The sequence below is a fragment of the Talpa occidentalis genome, unplaced genomic scaffold (genome assembly GCF_014898055.3).
Source record: "Talpa occidentalis isolate TD23 unplaced genomic scaffold, MPIMG_talOcc4v2.1 talOcc4.13, whole genome shotgun sequence".
NCBI classification, from domain to species: domain Eukaryota; kingdom Metazoa; phylum Chordata; class Mammalia; order Eulipotyphla; family Talpidae; genus Talpa; species Talpa occidentalis.
Genome location: NW_023601322.1, coordinates 72,501,090 through 72,522,718, shown reverse-complemented (window position 1 = coordinate 72,522,718; position 21,629 = coordinate 72,501,090). Strand labels below are relative to the sequence as shown.

General features: G+C 36.4%; 1 protein-coding gene and 1 non-coding gene across 4 annotated transcripts in view; one reads left to right on the top strand and one right to left on the bottom strand.

Annotated features, from left to right (window-relative positions):
• Positions 1–21,283, top strand: part of SEC24A (SEC24 homolog A, COPII coat complex component) — a 109,907-nt gene extending 88,624 nt beyond the window's left edge. For all 3 annotated transcript variants that reach the window (XM_037509293.2, XM_037509292.2, XM_037509291.2), the window contains exons 16-23: positions 2,209–2,382; positions 7,585–7,695; positions 10,928–11,103; positions 14,085–14,222; positions 17,659–17,763; positions 18,076–18,168; positions 19,774–19,877; positions 20,827–21,283. In XM_037509293.2, the coding sequence (XP_037365190.1) occupies positions 2,209–2,382; positions 7,585–7,695; positions 10,928–11,103; positions 14,085–14,222; positions 17,659–17,763; positions 18,076–18,168; positions 19,774–19,877; positions 20,827–20,941 (1,016 nt within the window). In that variant the 3' untranslated portion in view covers positions 20,942–21,283. The remainder of the gene's footprint in view (positions 1–2,208; positions 2,383–7,584; positions 7,696–10,927; positions 11,104–14,084; positions 14,223–17,658; positions 17,764–18,075; positions 18,169–19,773; positions 19,878–20,826) is intronic.
• Positions 50–182, bottom strand: LOC119243862 (small nucleolar RNA SNORA41). The gene has a single exon (XR_005124864.1). It is a non-coding gene; the product is annotated as a small nucleolar RNA SNORA41 (small nucleolar RNA).
• Positions 21,284–21,629: the final 346 nt, after the last annotated feature.

Here is a 21,629-nt window from a genome sequence, read left to right as displayed (position 1 = left end):
TTTTGTGATAGATCATCATTTCCTTTGCCAAACAAAACTATAGGCTACATCTTGTGTGTCACAGATATGCCCACTTTCTGTTTTGCTAAGAAAGCAGTGTTCAATCATGTAACAGTCTCTTTCCCACAGAGGAATGCCACAATTGCTTCCATAATAACAGTTGCAGTCAACTAGCCATGGAATTAAATAATACATTTTTTACCTATTGTTGCTTCTAAGATTTGTCTCCTATGATACTTTGTTTACTGTGGTGGAATATACAATTAGGAATAGAGAAGAAACATAACATAAAAATTTAAGTACAATTGTGTATGTACTGAATTGTACTCTTGAAAAGGGTAATTTTTATGGTATGTCAGCTGTATCTCTGAAAAAAAAAATTGTATCCCCAAAGAAAATAATGCCATAATGCTGATAAATTTTTATTTCACTTATTTAGCTGTAGTGATAGAATATTTTTTAAACAATTATTTTTTTAAATTATGGTAAAGTATATGTGACATAAAATTTACCATTTTAATCATTTTAAAGTGTTCAGTTGAGTGGCATTAAGTAGACTCCATTATTGTCAACAATCAGAACCACCCACCTGCAGAAGTAGATCTTTTCATTTGTATCCTTCTCACCATGTACTTGATACTAACATCTTGCCACAGTGTGGCTTTAGAAATAGTCTCAGAGTTTCAAAATGATTTTATCCAATCTGTTTTTCAAACATTTTGTGGCACCTATAGAACTTTATTCTTAGGATAATGAGAAATTATAATTCTTAATATTTCACTTATCCACATTATCAGCCTGGTACTACTCTTTTTTCAGATTTTTTAAATACTGCTTTGTAAGCAGGTGTGAAACAGTTTTTTAAAGTGAAAAATTATATGAAATATGTAGGGAAAAATAAATATACCAAGATAAGGATCCACGAACCTGTCCACTAAATAGATATTGAAATCTGTTGGTCAAACCATGTGCCAATTGAAGTTCTCTGTTATTTATCACTGTGATGAAAAGAAAAAATGGTTGGTGAAGCAACTGAAAATAAGACATATATTCTCTTACATAAGAAAAGGCAAATGTTTTATTTTGAGGTCAACCCTCTTAGCAGATTTTTAAGCATATAATACAGTATTGTTAACAACAGTAAACACTTTTAAAAGGTTGTCACATCTCCAAACAAGTTACAGGTAATCATCCATCACTAATCACTTGGTACAAAAACATTCTGTTTCTGTTATCTTTTTAACTTTAATAACAACTATTTTGAGATTAAATTTATATACCATACAATTTATTCAATAGAAATACACTGTTCATTGGTTTTGAGTATATTCATTATGTTATTGCCAGTTTTATAACATTTCATTACTATAGAAATAAACCCTCTAACAATTAGCAGCCACTCCTTATTTTACCCTCAACTCTGGCAGCTCTAGGTAATGCCAATCTTTCTGTCTCTATGAATCTGCTTATTCTGGACATTTTATATTAATGAAGCAACACAATATGAGGTCCTTTGTGACTGATTTCTTGTCATTAGCATAATGTTGTCAAGGTTGACCCATCTTGTAGCATGTGTCAATATTTTGTTCCTTTACTTTTTACAAAAATATTTGATTTATTTTCATTGTCCAATTACCTCATTTTGCTTATCTATTCATCAGTCGGTGAAAATTTGGATTATTTCTACTTCTTTTTGTTTTTTGAATAATACTGCTAAAGCATTTGTGTAGAGGTTTTTAGACATGTTTTCATTTCTCTTACTTATATTTAGGGTAGGTTCATTACAGTAGACTTCATTACAGTCGTGACTGATTAAATATTTGGCCATTGGTAATTCAACCACCAGCCCTTTGGCTCTCTTTAGAGGTAGAGTGAGCATGAGAAGGTGGGTAGGACTGAAAGTTCCAACCCTCTAATCTTGGAGTTGGGTCCCCTGGCAAGCAGTCCCCATCCTTAGGTTTTCTAGATACTTTTCAAAAGTCACCTCATTAATGTAGCAAAAGACACCTTTATCTTTCTCTTAGGGAATTCTAACGGTTTTAGGAGCTCTGTGCCAGAAAAGGGGAGGAAAGACAAATATAAATCTTACTATAAATTACAATATCACATCTATACTTTTTAAATTACTCTCTACAGTCTGCTGAATAACACTGTAGATATCTATATGTAGGTATACATAGGTCATTTTCATAAATTTTTTTCTTCTAGGTCTTTCAATACATACTTTCCATGGGAATTTCTTTGTTCGGTCAACGGACTTATTGTCTTTACCTAATGTAAACCCAGATGCTGGGTATGCAGTGCAGATGTCAGTGGAAGAGAGTCTTACTGATACTCAGTTGGTTTCCTTTCAGTCAGCACTCTTATATACATCCAGCAAAGGTAAGCTGTTATTTTTTTGTTGCTGTTGTTTTTATTGTGGCAAAAACCACATAATTTTTAAGTGTACAGTACTGCATTAGTAATTATAAGCTCAGTGTTTTAGCAAAGATTAAGTTTTTTTGATTGTCATGTATTCTATAGTTTATGATAAATTTCCTCTTCTTTGCAGGAATTTTGTAAATTTCTATTAAGCCATAAGTTACTAACAAAAGAAATTTGTTAATTTCTAATAAGCCATTTTGTTACTATTCTTCCAAGATGTTTTGGTATTTTCCTTTACCATTTTATTTATTTGATATTTATTGAGATTCACTTTGTGACAGGTACTGACATGCTTTTTTTTTTAATTTATTTTTCTTCATTTTTGTGTAGAAGAACAGGGGTATAGGTCAAAGGTACAGGTGTGAGAGGATTCACCAGAGACAGAGCAGGGAGAAGAACAGGTGGATTTACTGAAATATGCTGCTAAGGGGAGCAGGGGGTAAGACAGGAGAGGTCTACTGCGCCATATGTGGGTTAGCTCTGTGGTTGGACATTGACCTCAGGCTGTAAAGGTGATAACTTTTGAGACTTAATAACCCTAGGCCACCAGGGAGGCCCCCCGCATGTTTGGTTTTTTTTTAAGATTTATTTATTCTTGCATATAAGAACTGGGGTATGGGCCGGAGGTGTGGAGGGTGAAAGGATCCACCAGAGACAGAGTGGGGAACAAAACAGGCAGATTGGCTGAAGTATACTGCTGAGGGGAGCAGCAGGCAATTCAGGAGAGGTCTGCTGCACCATGTGGGTAGCTCCCTGGCCAGGAATCGAACTCGTGCTGCAGTGGCTGCGGATAGCTTGACAGGTTGTTTCTTAACCCCTCGTGTCATTCGGGAGGCCTCCCCTCATTGTTTTTGATAACAAAACAGTCAATAAAACAGAAATGATAAGTATCCTTTTCTTCATAGTGATTATTCTAATAGGAAGATAGACAATTAAGAAGACTTATAAGTGGGGGGAAAAGTATGTTCTACAGTGATATTAGCTAAGGAAAAATATAAAGCAGGTAAAGGGTTTGGGAAGTGCTCAGAAGATTGTCTTTTTGGTCCTCACAAAGGCTACATTTGAATTAAATTTTGAAAGAGCTTAAGTGGGAGATAGAAATCATTTTTTTAAAAAAAGATTTATTTTTGGGCCTCCCCTGGTGGTGAAGCGGTTGAACACTGGGCTGCAAAGCTGCCTGCAGCCTCTGCAGCGCCAGTTCAATTTCCGGCCTCCAGCGAGGGTAGACAGACCTCTCCTGCCGGGCCCGCTGCTCCCCTTAGCAGTGTATTTCGTCAGTCTGCCTGTTCTGTTCCCTGCTCTGGCTCTGGTGAATTCTCTCACCCTTCTGCACTTCTGACTGTACCCAGTGCTTGTACGAATAAACAAATAAATCTTTAAAAAAAATTATTTTTTATTTATACAATAGCTGGGATACAGGCCAGAGGCACGGGAGGGTGAGAGGATTCACCAGAGACAGAGTGGGCAATAGAACAGGCAGACTGACCAAAGTACACTGCTGAGGGGAGCAGTGGGAGAGACAGGAGAGGTCTGCCTCGCCATGTGGGAATCTCCCTGGGCGGCCAGGAATCGAACCCGCACTGCAGAGGCTGAGGACAGCTTCACAGCGCTGTGCTCAACCCACTGCGCCACCGGGGTGGCCCAGAGATCACTTTTTTAAGGATGTAATTTGTTACTAATTTGTAAATGTTTCATCCTAAACGTGTTGAGAGGAGTTACATTTATTTTATCTTTTAAAAATACTTAACATTCTTTCACTCTTACTCTGCTCTGTTTTTGTCTCCTTAGAAAAGTTTTAGGAGTTTTTCTGTGCTCTCTGTTCTTACCTTCATAGGCCCTCCAAAATTTATTAGAAATGTGTAATAATAAAACACTATATCATAAATGTATAAGTAAGTTTTCTGTGTCTAGATACCATTTTTATTTGACAAAAGAAAGAAATCTCATTCCCTTTTCTGCTCATTAATTTTTCTTAACATTAAAAAAATTATAATTGACATGGTAAAATCCACTATTTTCTTGTATAATTTCACAAGCTTTGACAAATATGTTGTGTAACCACTACCACAAATAAGATATCACAGTCAGTCCTACTGTCCCCAAAAATCTCTTCCTACTTTTGTAATCAACTAATCTTCTATTCCCTGCTCCTGGCAATCATTGATCTAATCTGTTTTTTGACCCCATGGCTTTGCCTTTGCAAGAATGTCATATAAATGGAATCTTGAATTAGGTGGCTTTTTGAATATGACTTTAAAAAAAAAGATTCATTTTATTTACTTATGTATATAAGAAAATGGGGTACAGGCCAGAGGTGCAGTGGGGGCGGTAAGTTGACAGGATTCATCAGAGACAAAGTGGGGAGAAGAACAGGCAGATCTACGGAAATACACTGCTGAGGGGACCAGCAGACAAGACAGTAGATGTCTAATGTGCCATGTGTGTTAGCTCCCTATCTGGGGATTGAACTCATGCCGCAGTGGCTGGTGATAGGTTCATAGTGCTGAGGCTTTAAGGCCTATGCCACAAGGGAGGCCCTGAATATGACTTTTTTCACTAATGTGCATTTAAGATCATTTGTCTCAAATTATCAATACTTTGTACCTTTTCTTTCTTTTTTCAACTTTTAATTGCATTTATTTTATGCTGGCTTTATTCCCAGGTTGTAAGTTTGGTTTGTTTGTTTTTTTGTTTCTTCTGGGATCTCTCTTCTTATGTGCTTTTTCCTCTGACTTATCAATAATCTGCTCCTTCTCAGTAGGGGTCATCTCTCTCAATGCAGCAGGGAGACCTCATAGCTGGGTTGATCTGACGAAAAGCTCTGCAGTTCTGGGGTGCATCTACGGGGCTTTATTCACCGCTATGTGCTTGATAACCAGAGAATCTATATCTAAACTCTCAAGTTCATCACTCCTTTTGGCATTTTTGAGCATGTGCAATGAGAAGTCAGCACTGTTTTTAGGCTACTGACCCAGCATCCAGGCCCCTGTTTGGCTGGGCACACCTACCAATTCCACCATTGGAATGATGGATGATATACATTGCTTCTTAGGGTGACATCCTTCAGATATTTGGTGCCTTTCACATGTGCATACCTGGATGGCCTAGGCAGTTTAATAAATGTTCTTGAAACAAACATGAAATTTGGACCTCTTCATTTTACATGACTTTCTAGAGTTTTCTGGGTCAAGTGAGTAGCAAAACATATTTATAAATCAATAAAGACTGCTTACAGGAAGAGGAGTTTGTTCTTTTTTATTTCTACGTAGTATTCTACAATATCCAGTTTGTTTATTTACTTTAGTTATTTCCCATCCCCACCCCCCAGATTTTGACAGTTTTCAGATGTAGTCAAATATAATGTCAGAATTTTGTGAGACCAAAAATATTTGTTTCACTTTGTTAAATACCTAAGGAGAGGGATGGCAGGGTTATATGGGGAGTATATATTTAACTTTTTAAGAACTTGCCAAATTGTTACCATATTGGCTGTACTATCTTGCATTCCCACTTTAGTGTATGAGGGTTTCAGCTGCTCTGCCACTTCCCCCACATTTGCTATTGGTCAAGGTTTTTATTTTTTTAATTATCTTTTTGATGTTTTGTTGGTTTTGTGGGTTTTCCATTTTTTAAAAAAGTATACTGGTATCTCTTTTGGATTTATTTCATATTTTCCTAATAACTGGCATTGACTATGTTTTCATATAAAAGTTAAATTTTCCTTTAATGAAAAGTCTGTGTATAATTTCTATCCATATACACAGATTCTTGCTATTTTGGATAATTTCCATAAGATGAGTTCTTAGAATTCTAAATATTGGATATAAAGGTCAACCATTTAGAACAAATTATGAAATTTCCAGTTTGCTTTTCTGAAAGATTTTGCCAATTTATAGTACCATCAAAGAGTGGGAGGGCTAGAGAATTTTCCAGAGCCAGAGCAGGGAGCAGAACAGGCAGAAGGACTGAAGTACACTGGTGAGGGGAGCAGCGGGCGGCAGGAGAGGTCTGCGCGCCATGTGGGACCCTCCTCTGGTGGCCGGGGAGCAGCCGGGGATCAAACCGGCGCTGCAGAGGCTGCGGGCAGCCTGGCAACCCAGCACTCAACCGCTGCGCCACCGGGGAGGCCCTCAGCCTCTGATTTTGTGTATGTGTTACTGCCAATGTGACAAGCTAAACTCAGTATCTTTTATCTTAGTTATAATCAAAGTTTATATCTAAAATAGAAGCTCTAAAAAAGTATTTCTGTGTTTTTGCAGGTCTTACTACCTCTTTAAAAATAATTTGTAGGAGCTCTTCATGTGACATTTTCTCTAGCTTTCAGTGGCCATAGAGATTGTAGGGTACATGTCTTGTGTTGATTGTTGTGGGTAATTACTATTAGTCTGTTTCTTTGTGACTATTAGTCACTGTGACTATTAGTCTGTTTCTTTGCAGTTTTTTTTCCTGTGATTAAAGAGAAAGGTCAAGACTTTTCTGTATTTTTATTTATTTATTTTTTTTAAAGATTTATTTATTTATTTATTCAAGCACTGGGTACAGTCAGAAGCGCGGGAGGGTGAGAGAATTCACCAGAGCCAGAGCGGGGAGCAGAGCAGGCAGAAGGACCGAAGTACACTGCTGAGGGGAGCAGCGGGCGGCAGGAGAGGTCTGCGCGCCATGTGGGACCCTCCTCCGGTGGCCGGGGAGCAGCCGGGGATCGAACTGGCGCCGCAGAGGTTGCAGGCAGCTTCGCAACCCAGCGCTCAACCACTGCGCCACCAGGGAGGCCCCTTTTCTGTATTTTTAATACCAAAACAGACTTTAGAATACATGTTGGTGTGATGCTGTCATACAATATATGAATAAATTAAAAAATTTTATACAAAGAAAGAAATAAACCAAAAAGTTCAGAAAAGAGATTCTTTGAAGGGTAGCATGTTATCATCATTTGAATACATCTGGATTTTTTTTTTTTTCAGTAGTAACTTGAACAAAGAGAATTTTTGTTGTTAAAAAAAAAAAACTTAGTTTTTCATCCATTAAAGTTCTGATACATCTGTGCTTACTATATATAATCCTATTTTGTTCAAACTGAAAAGAAGTTATTTTTCCAAGTGACTTTAGTGGAAACATTTATATGTAATCGTCCCTTACTGTTATTTGTATGTTTTCCCAAAGGTGAAAGAAGAATTCGTGTTCACACTTTGTGTTTGCCAGTAGTTTCAACTCTGAATGAAGTGTTTCTTGGAGCTGATGTTCAAGCAATTTCAGGGCTATTGGCCAATATGGGTAAGAATTGTTACCCTCTACTATAAATGTTTTGTAAATAATAACATTAACCAAGTCTGTATTCCTTTTTTTCCCTTTAAACAATTAATTTTAAGGATTTCAGTGTTTTGGATACTGTGTATACCTGCTACATAACTACTTAAATGAAAGGATCTGTTGCAGATAACCTTATCTTTTTTAAAAAAATTAAATAACTTTACTGAGATATAATTTGTATGCCATAGCATTTAACTCATTTACAGAGTTGTGTACAATCACCTCAAGCTAATTTTAAAACATTTCTATTACCCCAGAAGAACCTCATGCTCATTGGGCAGTTACTATCCATTCTCTCTTTTCTTCCCTCACGGGCCTTAGGCAACTACAGACTGCATTCGGTCTCATAATTTGCCTACTATGGACTTAAATAAGCATATTTTACTTTATGTTTAATATTAGTGGGTTACTAGCTTTTTATGATCTCTGTAACTTGGATTACAAGAACTGTGGAGTATACAGTGATATTTATAAAGATCATTAGACTGGAATTCATGGAATTTGTAATCAAAATGAGCTTACAACAACACATAAGTTTGCAGTCATAGCTAGATTGTATGAGTAACAGAAAACACAGTGGTATCTTCAAATCTTTAATTCCATCTCACATATGGTTGCCTTCTTGGGTTGTTTTTGTTTTGTTTTGTTTTGTTTTGTTTTGTTCATTTACTTGCTTTTCAAATACACAGACTTTAACATCATTTGTTTCTTATTCCCTTTATCCTTCAGGGAAGACTACCAGTTGATTCATTTGCTTCAGACTTAAATCTAACTGTAATAGGAATAACTACCCATTTTCTCGAATATTCTGTTGGGGAAATTTTTCTGCAATGTAGCCTGGTAAAGGATTTAACACCACCTTGGTCTTAAATGTTGTTAAAATTAAAGGCTGTAACCTAAGAAATTTGAGATAATACTCTTTGGTAATAGTATTATTATTTTCTTTCTTCATTATTATCAACAGCTATATACCAGGCAGTATTTTGGATTCAAAAAGAAATATTCACAACTTGCTTCACAACAACTATTAGTTCTATCAATAAATTTGGTTATCCCAGCATGCACATTGTTTTCACATCCTATCAAACTCTTTAACGTCAGCAGCCTTTAACTGATGAAGTCTTAAAAGTTTTTGTTGATCAAGTAATAGTAGTCTTCTATCTTGCTTATGTGCACGTCTCGTGAGTGTGTGTGTGGTTCCACATGAATTGTGTTTAGTTGTAATTTGAAAAATCTTCAAAATAGTCAACAGTGTTTTTAGTATTGAAAAAAATATATAAGTATTCAGAAATGTATTTAAACAGAGTAGCATGACAGATCTTGAAAACTATCTAAATAGTTCTCTACAAGATCTCCTATTTAATGTTTATTGAGATAATGCTGGTTTACACACTATATACTTTAGGGGTACAGATTTATACCTCTATGAATGTATATTTCCACCCCTACCATCAAAGTCCCAGTAATCCTCCACCACTATTTAGTCCCTTGGACTGCATTCCCCCTTCCCTCCCACCTCCCCACCCTCCTTTCTTATTATCTCTGGTCTATATTCAGACTTCAAGGTTTGTTTTTGTTTGTTCCTTTGCTTTGTTTCTTTATATTCTACATATGAGTCAAATCATGTTGTATTTGCCCTTTCCTTCTGACTGACTTACTTAGCATAAACCCCTCCAGTTCTATCCATGTGGTTGCAAATGGCAAGATTTTGTCTTTTTTTTTTTTTTTTTTTTAATAGAGGCATGGTTTATTTGTTTTGCTGGTTTGTTTTTTTTTTTTTTTTGTTTATACATGCACTGGGTACAGTCAGAAGCGCGGGAGGGTGAGAGAATTCACCAGAGCCAGAGCGGGAAGCAGAGCAGGCAGAAGGACCGAAGTACACTGCTGAGGGGAGCAGCGGGCGGCAGGAGAGGTCTGCTCGCCATGTGGGACCCTCCTCCGGTGGCCGGGGAGCAGCCGGGGATCGAACCGGCGCCGCAGAGGCCGCGCGCTGCTTCGCAACCCAGCGCTCAACCGCTGCGCCACCGGGGAGGCCCAGATTTTGTCTTTTTTTATAGCTGACTAGTATTTTATTGTGTATGCATACCAGATCTTCTTTATCTACTCATCTGTTATTGAGCACTTAGGTCATATATGCTGCAGTGACCATAGATGTGTACATGTTCCTTTGCACTGGTGTTTTTGTATTTCTTGGGTAGATAACCTAAGAGAGAAATTGCTGGATCATAGGATGGATCTATTTTTAATGTTTTGAGAAACTCCATACTGTTTTCTTTAGAGGCTGGACTAGTGTACATTGCCACCAACAATGTTTCTCCACACTCACGAACACTTGCTGTTTCTGGTCTTTTAAATATGGGCCATTCTCACTGGTGTCAAGTGGTATCTCATTGTGGTTTTGATTTGCATTTCCTTGATGATAAATGATGATGAACATTTTTTTATGTGCCTGTTGGCCTTCTATATGTCTTCTGAAGAAGTGTCTACTTAGCTTTAAGAGCACTTTAAATATAAAATTAAAATCTTTATGTATTTCATTACATCGTTTTTTTTCTTTCTCAGTGGATTATAATTAGTTTTAGATTTGGCAAAATGTAGTTTTCCCATTTACAGATAAAAGGAAACTGAGGCTCATGAAGGTTAAATTACATGTCAAATTGTCATATAGCCAGAAAATAGCAGAGCAGCATTTTAGCGGAGGTTGGTTTGATTCTGCCAAGTTTGTGCTTTGTGTATTTGACTCCTTGTAGGTGTAATAAAATCGAGAGATAATTTGTATAATTAAAAAAATCTGTTGTGGGCCTCCCCGGTGGCTCAGCGGTTGAGCGCTGGGTTGTGAAGCTGCCCCGCAGCCTCTGCAGCACCGGCTCGATCTCTGGCTGCTTCCCGGACATCAGAGGAGGGTCCCACATGGCGCGCAGGCCTCTCCTGCCGCCCGCTGCTCCCCTCAGCAGTTTCGGTCCTTCTGCCTGCTCTGCTCCCTCCTCTGGCTCTGGTGAATTCTCTCACCCTCCCGCGCTTCTGACTGTACCCAGTGCTTGTATAAATAAATAAATAAATAAATAAATAAATAAATAAATAAATAAATAAATAAATAAAATAAAATCTTAAAAAAAAAAATCTGTTGTATCCTTAAGAATGGTGGGTAACTAAACTTCTATTTTATTTCTCTTGTCCATACCCTCATCGGCATTAGCTGTTGACAGGTCTGTCTCTGCCAGCCTGAGCGATGCTCGAGATGCCCTGGTGAATGCTGTCATAGACTCTCTTTCAGCTTTTCGTTCTTCAGTCCTGAGTAACCAGCAGCCTGGACTCATGGTTCCTTTTTCTTTGCGACTTTTTCCACTCTTTGTGTTGGCTCTCCTTAAACAGGTAAGAGAATCAAAACCAGAAACAGCACAGTGAAGTTTTGAAAATTTTAATCCTGTGAGTCCCTAAACAGTGTGCATTTAACTTGATGACAGTTTTCTGAGGACAGAAATCTTAACTCCCAATTAGAATGTTGAGAGGATTTCTAACCAAAGAAAGTTTTAAAATACTAGTTTAAAGCATAATCCTTTACTGCAGCCCTATAATATTTCAGCATCTCCCACTACTTTATCTCAGATGTGCCTTGTCATACCTGTGTACTTATCTCCATTGCCTGCATTGTACTTTACTATTTTAGAAAATTCATGTTAATAGAGCTCCTGAGAGAACATTCCAGATTCCAAAATTAATCAAGGACTGTGTTATAACTTGTCAGATTTTCTATACTTTTCTGAAAGCCGGGATTGACCTATCTGGTGAATGACTCTTGGATGTAGAAGGGCAACCCCATGCTGTAATAGGGATATCTTTTGAATCTACTTCTAGTTTATTAAAAAAATTCAAATTTGTATTTAAATTTCTAAATGTAGTATAAATGCAGAGATTGCATAAATTTTAGATTTTAACATTTAAAAATATGATCTCTTCCTTTTCCTTCAGTCTTTCTTCATCACTGTCCATTCACTTTGACCTGCTGTCCCTGCTCTCATCCTACCCCACTCCGACATTGTTTGTCTCTTTTCCTTCCTTTGTTTTTCTTCATATCACTTAACACTGATGTATACCACATATTTTTCTTACTCATTTTCTGTTTCTCCTTTATTAGGATTTTTGTCTGTGAGAACAAGGACTTTTATCTTTTCCTTCACCATTTGGTCCTACCATCTAGAACATATTAAGACACTCAGTAAATATTTTTTTCCAGGTTTTTCAACAGCTTTATTAAGACATAATTTACATAATAGGTCAAATTATTATAATTTGCATTTAATAAAGTTCTCTCATTTTTAATACATCATGTATAATTACTTTAAGTATAGTTTTCTAAGTTATGCAACCATCACAGCACTCCTATTTAGAACATTTTCATGACTCCTATGAGATCCTTAATGCCCATTTACAACTGATCCCCTTTTCTTCTCTACCCCCAAGAAACCACAATATACATTTTGTCTCTATGCTTTGCTACCTTTTTATCACTATGCCATTTGTACCTACACATTTGCCTACCTGGCTATTTCATACAATGGAATTTATATTTCATAGAAATGGAATTATACAATATATGATCTTTTTTGTCACTCTTCTTTCACTTAAGATGTTTGTGGAATTCTCCATGTCAGACTATGTGTCAGTATCTCAATCTCTTTCATTTCTGAGTCGTATTTCACTGCATAGATACCTCACACTTTGATAATTCACAAATTGTTTTCTACTTTTTGGGCTTTTATAATTAAAGTTACTGTGAATATTTGTGTGAAGTCTCTCATGGACACATTTTCTTTTTGTTGGGGGGCAATATCAAAATGTAGAATTGGTGGACTATGTGGGGTAGCTAATTACTACTTTTAAATAACATAACAAATTGTTTTCCAAAGTGGTTGTAGCATATTACCATCTCATCAACAATATGTATTTCTCCACATTCTTGCCAATATTTATTCCTGTCTGCCTCTTTAATTTCAGCCATTCTGATAGATGTGAAATGTTAACTCATTGTCATTTTGATTACATTTCCCTAATGACTAATGATGTTAAACATCTTTTTTATGTGCCTATTAAAATTTAAATATATTCTATAGAGAAATATATTTTCCTATCCATTGTCTATTTTTAAATTGAGTAATCTTATTTTTGTAAATGTTGAAAGAGTTCTTCATATATTCTAGATTCAATTCCTCATCATACATAAAATTTGCAAATATTTTTCCTCAGTCTCTACTTTGTCCTTTTATTTTCCTCATGGTGCATTTTGAAGTGCAAAAATTTATGAGGTTACTATTTTTTTCTTTTGATATAATTTCTTTTTTTAAAATTTTATTTTATATATTTTTTACATCATTTTTCATTTTTGCACAATGAATGCTTTTTCATCTTGGTTATAGTCCCCGTACAATTCCCACCCCCCTTGTTTTGATCCTGCTCCCTTCCCCCCAACCCCACCCCATAGTGTGTCTCTGGTTTATAGTGGCTTGTTGATTTTGATTTTTACTTTATAATAGTCTTTTTCCTAGTCCCTTATTTAGGTCAGTAAATATTTTTTAAATGAATAAATGGAACTCTTCTTCCATTTTTCATCATATTCTTCTTCCTCAGTGACCACCCTGCATATCAGTTTCAAAAATCTTAAGATCCTTTTCTAATCTTCCATTATTTATAGTCAATGCACTTATTTTAACACATAATTTCATTTCTGTTACAATGCCTCTTTCTGCCATCAGTTGGAATGCTTAAAACCTTACCTCAAAACTTCTTTAGTCTCCATGAAACTTAAATACCAGTTAAAACTCACAATTACTAGTTAATTTTATTCCTACTGAGTAGTAGCATTCACTTATGTTATTATTTTTCCTGACTGATTTGTAATCTTTGTTTCATTGTATAATGTCTCTTAACTGTGGTAGAAACAAGGACCCATTAGCTACCATTAGTCATCACACAACATTCATAGAACATGTAGATTTGGTACTTTATGTGTGCCTTTATTTTGTCATCTGCAATATAATTCTGGCGTTCTGGTAGTGTTGCTTAAACTTCTACATCACTGTTACTGCACAGTAGAGAATACAGTAGAGGAGGGAACAGATACCAGGGAGATCAAATGACTGCCATTTGTTAGGTAATTATTTCTCAAGACTTTTAGGTGGGGATATAGCTACAATTTAATACATACATGTGTGACTTCCTAAATATTTTTCAAAGAATAATTAATAGTGAATTTGCTAATTCTGTCTGAAGGTATTCATTAACTGCTCTTTGCAATGTTTTTATGTATTTGTTAAATACCTTTTTCTTTTTGCACTGGGGGTTTGTTTTTGTTACAGAAATCATTCCAGACTGGGACAAATGCACGTCTAGATGAACGCATTTTTGCTATGTGTCAAGTGAAAAATCAGCCCTTGGTTTACCTTATGCTCACAACTCATCCCAATTTGTACAGAGTTGACAATCTCTCGGATGAGGTAATAGATTGATTTGTTTTTTTAGTGACTTTTACTTGAAGGTTTAGAAACCTAATTACATTGAACCTAGTCAGAAGTGAGTACAGGTTGATTTTTTGAAGCTTTATATTTTATTCCTTTGCTAGATCTGTGCAAACAAATTTTGGTTTGGGCAAGTACCTTTATTTAAGTTGCTTACGACAAATTTCTAGAGTATATAGAGATGTCAGATTGACCAGAGCAACTTATAACTAAATAAATTGATCTGAAAGGAGTGACCCGAGGGTGAACTTACTAAACATCCCAGGTCAGTGTTTAGTGTAACAGTGTTCTTGGGAAGAAAGAAACAGCAATAACAGCAACAAAAACAGTGTACTTTTTTAAATACATAATTTCATTGCTGTTATAATTCGGCCTCTTTCTGCCATCTGGAATTTCTTGGATTAGAAAAATAGTATTTATCTAAGTATTTCTAAGTATTGTCTAAGTATTTCTATCAGTTTCTCTGATAGAAAATTTACCTGAGTTGAAATTACAAGTATGAAAATGTTATCTTGTAATCTGTGTTTCTGAATACTAAGTAAAAAATACTTTTGTGTTTATTTTTAAAAAGTAATTGTACATTAATCATATTTTTGATAAGTTCATCTAACTGGGCCTGCCTTTTTTTCACATTAAAAAAATGGTATATTGGGGCCTCCTTAGTGGCGCAGGGGTTAAGTCTCAGAGCTATCAAGCTATTGCCAGCCAGTGTAGCCTGAGTTTGATCCCCGGCTAGGTAGCTAACCCACATGAAGTAGCAGACCTCTCCTGTTTTGCCAGCTGCTCCCCTTAGCAGTATATCTCAGTAGATCTGTATGCTCTGCTCTCCACACTGTCTCTGGTGAATCCTCTTACCCACCCCCACCCCGCCCCCATACCTCTGGCCTACAGTGCTTGTATGCATCAATAAATCTTTTTTTAAAAATGGTATATTAGCATAAAAATATAAATGTAATATATTTTTGTGTATTATATGGAAAGCACCAGAAAGAAAAATAAAGTACTACTACCATGTCAGTGGTGTATCTATCAGGACTCTTTGGGTTGCATGTAAACTTAGGAAGGAAAGATTGATTGTACTCAAAAACAGACCCTAGGGAAGGCTAGGGTGGGATTAGACTCAGGTCTAGCTCAGATTCAAATTCTCTCCTTGTGATTCCCCATTCTTTCATAATTTTTTTTTTTCTCATTAAACTTTGTTTTAATGGGTCTCAAAATTCTGTGACAGATTTTTTGGTCAAGTTGTTTGCATTAAAAAGTACTGATTTTAAAAACTAATAACTTAAAACTGCCACACAAAAGAAACCAAATGGTCCACAAAAACATTTTCCTTTCCTTCGGAAGGTTTTATGATGCATTGTTATCATTAACCAGTCTTTTACTATTAAACTTAAATGGCCAATTGAGATAAACAGTTCTGAGACCGTTCTTCCACCACTGATTAAGACTGGGGTGGCAGGTATTGGGGATAATATTCATTTAGCCTTCTGAGCTTTCTGGGCAGACTTGGTGACCTTGCCAGCTCCAGCTGCCTTCTTGTCCACTGCTTTGATGACACCCACAGCAACCGTCTGTCTCATGTCACGAACAGCAAAACGGCCCAGAGGAGGATAGTCAGAGAAGCTCTCAACACACATGGACTTGCCAGGAACATAATTTTTTTTTTTTTTTTTAAGATTTATTTATTTATTTATTTATTTATACAAGCACTGGGTATAGTCAGAAGCGCTGGAGGGTGAGAGAACTCACCAGAGCCAGAGTGGGAAACAGAACAGGCAGACTGACTGAGATACACTGCTGAGGGGAGCAACGGGCGCGACAGGAGAGGTCTGTTCATGCCATGTGGTACCCTCGCCGGCTGCCGGGGATCGAACTGGCGCTGTAGAGGCTGCGGGCAGCCTCGCAGCCCAGCACTCAACCACTGCAACACCCGGGAAGCCCTCCCCATTCTTTCAGATCAGTCTTTTTAAGATAAGAAAGTAGCTTCCCTTTTTTTTTTTTTCTTTTTTACCACCAAAGACAAGCCTCTCTTTTCTTTTCTTTCTTTCTTTCTTTTTTTTTTTTTAAAGATTTATTTTATTTATACAATAGCCAGGGTATAGGCCAGATGAGCGGAAGGGTGAGAGGATTCACCAGAGACAGAGTGGGGAACAGAACAGGCAGACTGATGAAATACACTGTGAGGGGAGCAGCGGGCGAGACAGGAGAGGTTTGCTCCGCCATGTGAGTTGCTCCGAGGCCGGTGGGAATCGAACCGGCACTGCAGAGGCTATGGACAGCTTCACAGTGCTGTGCTCAACCGCCTGTGCCACCAGGGAGGCCCAAGGCTCTCTTTTCTTAGTTCACATTAGAAAACCTCCAGGGGTAATTTTTTATTTGCTATATGTGGGTTATAGTCTCTTTTCTACTCCCCACATGCCCCAAGACTAGAGGTCTTAAGCTACTTTGATAAAGCCAAAACCTTATCATTGGAGGTGCAATACAACTTAGTAGGACTGTATTTTATTTACTTTAGATATAATTTAATTCAATATCTAATTTAAGTACTTTGTTTTAGGTCACCAATAGGTCTATTTAAAGATGTGTGTGTGTGTTTTCAGATAATATTACAATAGTTATAAACAAGAAACTTCCTTTTGTGGTTTTAATAAATAAATGTGAAAGTGGAGAGAGGTATTAAAATCTCATTTGCATTAGGCTTTTTACTCCTTCCTCAGAATGTGTACATGACTTATATACCATGCTATGAGCAGATAATAAGTAATTTCAAGACTTTACTTGGATCTCAGTAAAATAATTCATCTGAGTAGGAAATATGGATATTGGTTGCCTTTATTTCATTATCTTTCAAAATAATAGTTAAGATCAGAAGTTACTTTTTTTAGGTAAGTGACAAATATTTCTTCATCTTATTCATACTTAAGTATGAATAATTGTGATTTACCTAAGTAAGCCTTAAGGTCTCTGAGGTAACATTCATTGAAATACTTTTTGTTGGGCCTCCCCGGTGGCGCAACGGTTGAGCGCTGGGTTGCGAAGCTGCCCGCGGCCTCTGCGGCGCCGGTTCGATCCCCGGCTGCTCCCCGGCCACCGGAGGAGGATCCCACATGGTGCGCAGACCTCTCCTGCCACCCGCTGCTCCCCTCAGCAGTGTACTTCAGCCCTTCTGCCTGCTCTGCTCCCCGCTCTGGCTCTGGTGAATTCTCTCACACTCCCGCGCTTCTGACTGTACCCAGTGCATGTATAAACAAGACAAACAAATATAATAAATAAATAAATAAAAACATGCCTCTATAAAAAAAAAAAAAACTATTTAAAAAAAAATTAAAAAAAATAAAAAATGAAATACTTTTTGTTTAACTGTGATCTGTGTTACCTGTATTGAAAAGCTTTTCTCCTTTGTGTAATTCCTCAGGGAGCGCTCAACATCAATGATCGTACCATACCTCAACCGCCTATTCTCCAGCTTTCAGTAGAAAAGCTGAACAGGGATGGAGCTTTCCTTATGGATGCAGGCTCTGTGAGTAGTCTGACTGATTGTGATCCTTCTCTTTACACACTCCCATACCTTCATTCCCCATTGTAGCTCTTTTCCTGAACAGATTATGTGCCAGGTAGGTTTTGTATTTGTATTAGCCACCTTCCCCCTCCATAACCTCCTTTCATGCCAAGCATTACATGTCTCATCAAGATAAATAGTAATTATTAGTGCAGTTGAAGGCTGTACAATCTCACTAAACTTACTCATTGTTTTGATCTTTGAAAACATCTTCAGTGAGTCAACAACTTAATATTATGATCTATCACGAAATAATTTTCTTCCTGTCTCTAGGTACTGATGCTCTGGGTTGGAAAAAATTGTGGACAAAATTTTCTCAGCCAAGTTCTAGGAGTTCAAAACTATGCATTAATCCCACAGATTATGGTAAGACTGTTACTACAGTGATTGCAGTCCATTTAAAAAGCATTTCAAATATGGCACAAACATGAATTTCCCATTTGAAATCATAGCATAGTACTAAAAGTTTTCTCAAAAAATAAGATGTATCCACAGAATATGTTTCTCTTCCAAGTGAAAATAATTATTTTGTTTTAAATATATGCTTTAGGTTATTTTATTATATTATTGATTTATATGTTCTTATGTGTCTAAGGCACTATACTATTTTAGGGAAAAAGTTAACAAATTCAGTTAATGGCAAAAAAAAGTAGGTTGCTGCAATTGACATTAATCTTACTACTTTTTTTTGTGTGTTTTGGGTAAGTTATTTACTGTTTTTTGAAGGGCCCTTTAACTGCTGCTTTGAAATAAGAACTAAGATAATTGCCACACAAGCAAATCATTTACTAGTTCTAGTTGGATTTATGTTGATAATATTGAAGATACTAATAATAGCTCTGTCACCTTGTTTAAGTCACAAACAACTTCATTAATAAAATAAGAATGGTGTTGCTTATGGAGAAGTAATTGAAATAATCCATAAGGAAGCACTTGTTAAATTCTGTAGCATTCGGATAGTTTTGAATTTTAAAATTAGAATTAATTATAACATGGTCTTATTTAGTGTCATATTTTTTACCGCCCTGCTGCCTGTTTGTCACCAATTGTGGAATTTATGTTTTATGTTGTCACTTTTTCATATATTATGAGTTTAACTCCATTCATTGATGTCACTAAGAAATTTATGTATTTAAAAGACACCTCAGACTTAGAGTTAGACTAAGCATTAGCTTTCAGAGTTTGATTAATTTGGATGACCAGATTCTAAGTAAGAAGTCATATTTACTGTAATTGCTTTAATGAATCAGTTAATTCTAATGTTCTAGTCACCTGGAGAGAAGAGGTGGGATATTTTAGATCAGGGCTCAGCAAACTTTCCAAGGAGTACTGCCACCTGATTTTATGACTAACAGGTTTTTTTTTTTTTTTAATAAATTTATTTATTTATTTATACAAGCACTGGGTACAGTCAGAAGCGTGGAAGGGTGAGAGAATTCACCAGAGCCAGAGCGGGGAACAGAACAGGCAGACCCACAAAATACACTGCTGAGAGGAGCAGTGGGTGCTGCAGGAGAGGTCTGTGCGCCATGTGGCCCTCTCACCTGCGGCGGGGGATCTGACTGGCGCTGCAGAGGCTGTGGGCAGCTTCGCAGTCCAGCGCTCAACCTTTGTGCCACCGGGGAGGCTCCTAACGGGTTTTTTGAGTCATAACCACGTCCATTCAATTATGTATTGTCTGTGGGTGTGTTAGTGGAACAATAGCAGAGATGAGTAGTTGCAATAGAGACCAAATGATCTGCAAGCCTAAAATATTTACTCTCTGGCCCTTTAAGAAGTTTGCCTACCCCTTACTAAAAAATTGTGGTAAGCACAACCTAGGGCAACTCCCCAGATTTCCTAAATCACTATCTGTAATTCAGCAAGGTACCTAGTGATACATATAAATGATAAAGTTTGAGGAGCTCTGTAAACGATATATTAATTATATATGATTAGAGCAAGCTGGATATTGCTGTTTTTGTTCAATAGACCGACCTTCCAGAACTTGATACACCGGAATCTGCCAGAACAACAGCTTTCATCTCCTGGCTTAGAGAGCAGAGACCATTTTTCCCAATACTTTATATAATAAGGTATGTTGAACTTTTCATTTGCTAGTAGTAAAGCAAGTTGTTTAACATTCCAAGGACCTGCTGTGAGTCCGGAATATATGTGACCTATTGCTTTAGCAAATACTTTAGAAGAATATAGACAAGAAAAGAAAAATAATTTTCAATTCTGGAATATATGTGACCCATTGCTTTAGCAAACACTTTAGAAAATATAGAAAGGAAAAATAATTTTCAATAAATAGTACTAAATTATGCTTTATATTGAGTCATTAGTAAAAAGTTTCTTTTAATTTCATTGTAAACTTGTCCCCCATATGACATGAAGTTTATTCTGAGATACAAGTATTTCAGAGAATGCCTCTAAAATTAGCTATTAAAACTAAGCTATGGAAACAACCCAAATGCCCAAAAATAGATGACTGGATCAAGAAGATGTGGTACATATATACAATGGAATATTACTCAGCAATCAAAATAGATAAACACATGCAGTTTGCAGCAACATGGATGGAGCTAGAAGGGATCATGCTCAGCGAAATAAGTCAGAAAGAAAAAGAAAAATACTGGATGGTCTCACTCGTAGAAGGAATTTAGAGAACCTAAATAAGGGACCAGGAAAAAGACTAATTAATACAAAGTAAAAATGAAAATCAGCAAGCAACTATAAACCAGAGACACACTATTGCCGGGGTGGGGTGGGGGGAGGGGGTGGGTGGTAGGGAGAGGAAGGGTTAGGGTCAAAATAAGGGGGGTGCAATTGTATGGGGAATATAACCAAAATGAAAATGCATACATTGTGCAAAAATTAAAAATGATGTAAGAATTATATAAAATAAAATATAAAAAATAAAATTAGCTATTAAAATGTTATAATGTTTATCAGAATGTCAAAAACCTGTGACAAATCCAGTGTATTTTACTATTACCCTTTTTCTTATATATATAAATATTTTTGTCATTTGTTCCTAAGGGATGAAAGTCCAATGAAAGCAAGCTTCCTCCAAAACATGGTAGAAGACAGAACAGAGTCTGCATTATCTTATTATGAATTCCTCCTGCATATACAGCAACAAGTGAATAAATGAACAAATGGTATTTGACATAGATGTTTCTAAGGAAAGTCACAATAATGCAGACCACCTGAGAATGTATAGTACCTTCCTTTTCTATTAGGTTTGTGGATTAATGTGATGATTAGATGTTCTCACTGTGATTTCAACAAACTATAGCAAATAAAGGACCACAGCAGAGAATCAAACATGCAACTTTGAAATACTGTATTTTTCAAATCAAAATATATCTGCATATGATTGGATACCTTTTTTCCCTTTGCTGCCAATTATGTTTGAGTTATTATGAATTGGAATGAGATGAGACAATATTGCAGAGGCAAAGTACATTTTGTAAAATAAAGACTTCTGTGTTCTGGTTGTATATTTCTCATTTTGTTCCTGAATTTTTGGCTGCTACATTTTAAACCTCAGAAGACTAAGTGTTGCAGGGAAGTTACAAATCCATTGATAATGATCTTTTTTTTAAAAAAAAAAAACAAACTTCAAAGGTACATACGTAGAAAAACTAGAATCTAATCCCCCACATCTGTTTTTTCTTTTGTTAAGAAGAAAAAGGATCATGTTAATTAAAACTAAACTCTAGTCTTAACTTGAGAAGGGTATGAAATCATACAGTCAAGCTTTAAAATCTGTCAGTATTCTCTATACTTGAAGAACAAAGTCACTTTGATTTGAAGTGAAAACTATTAAGTGGTTTTCT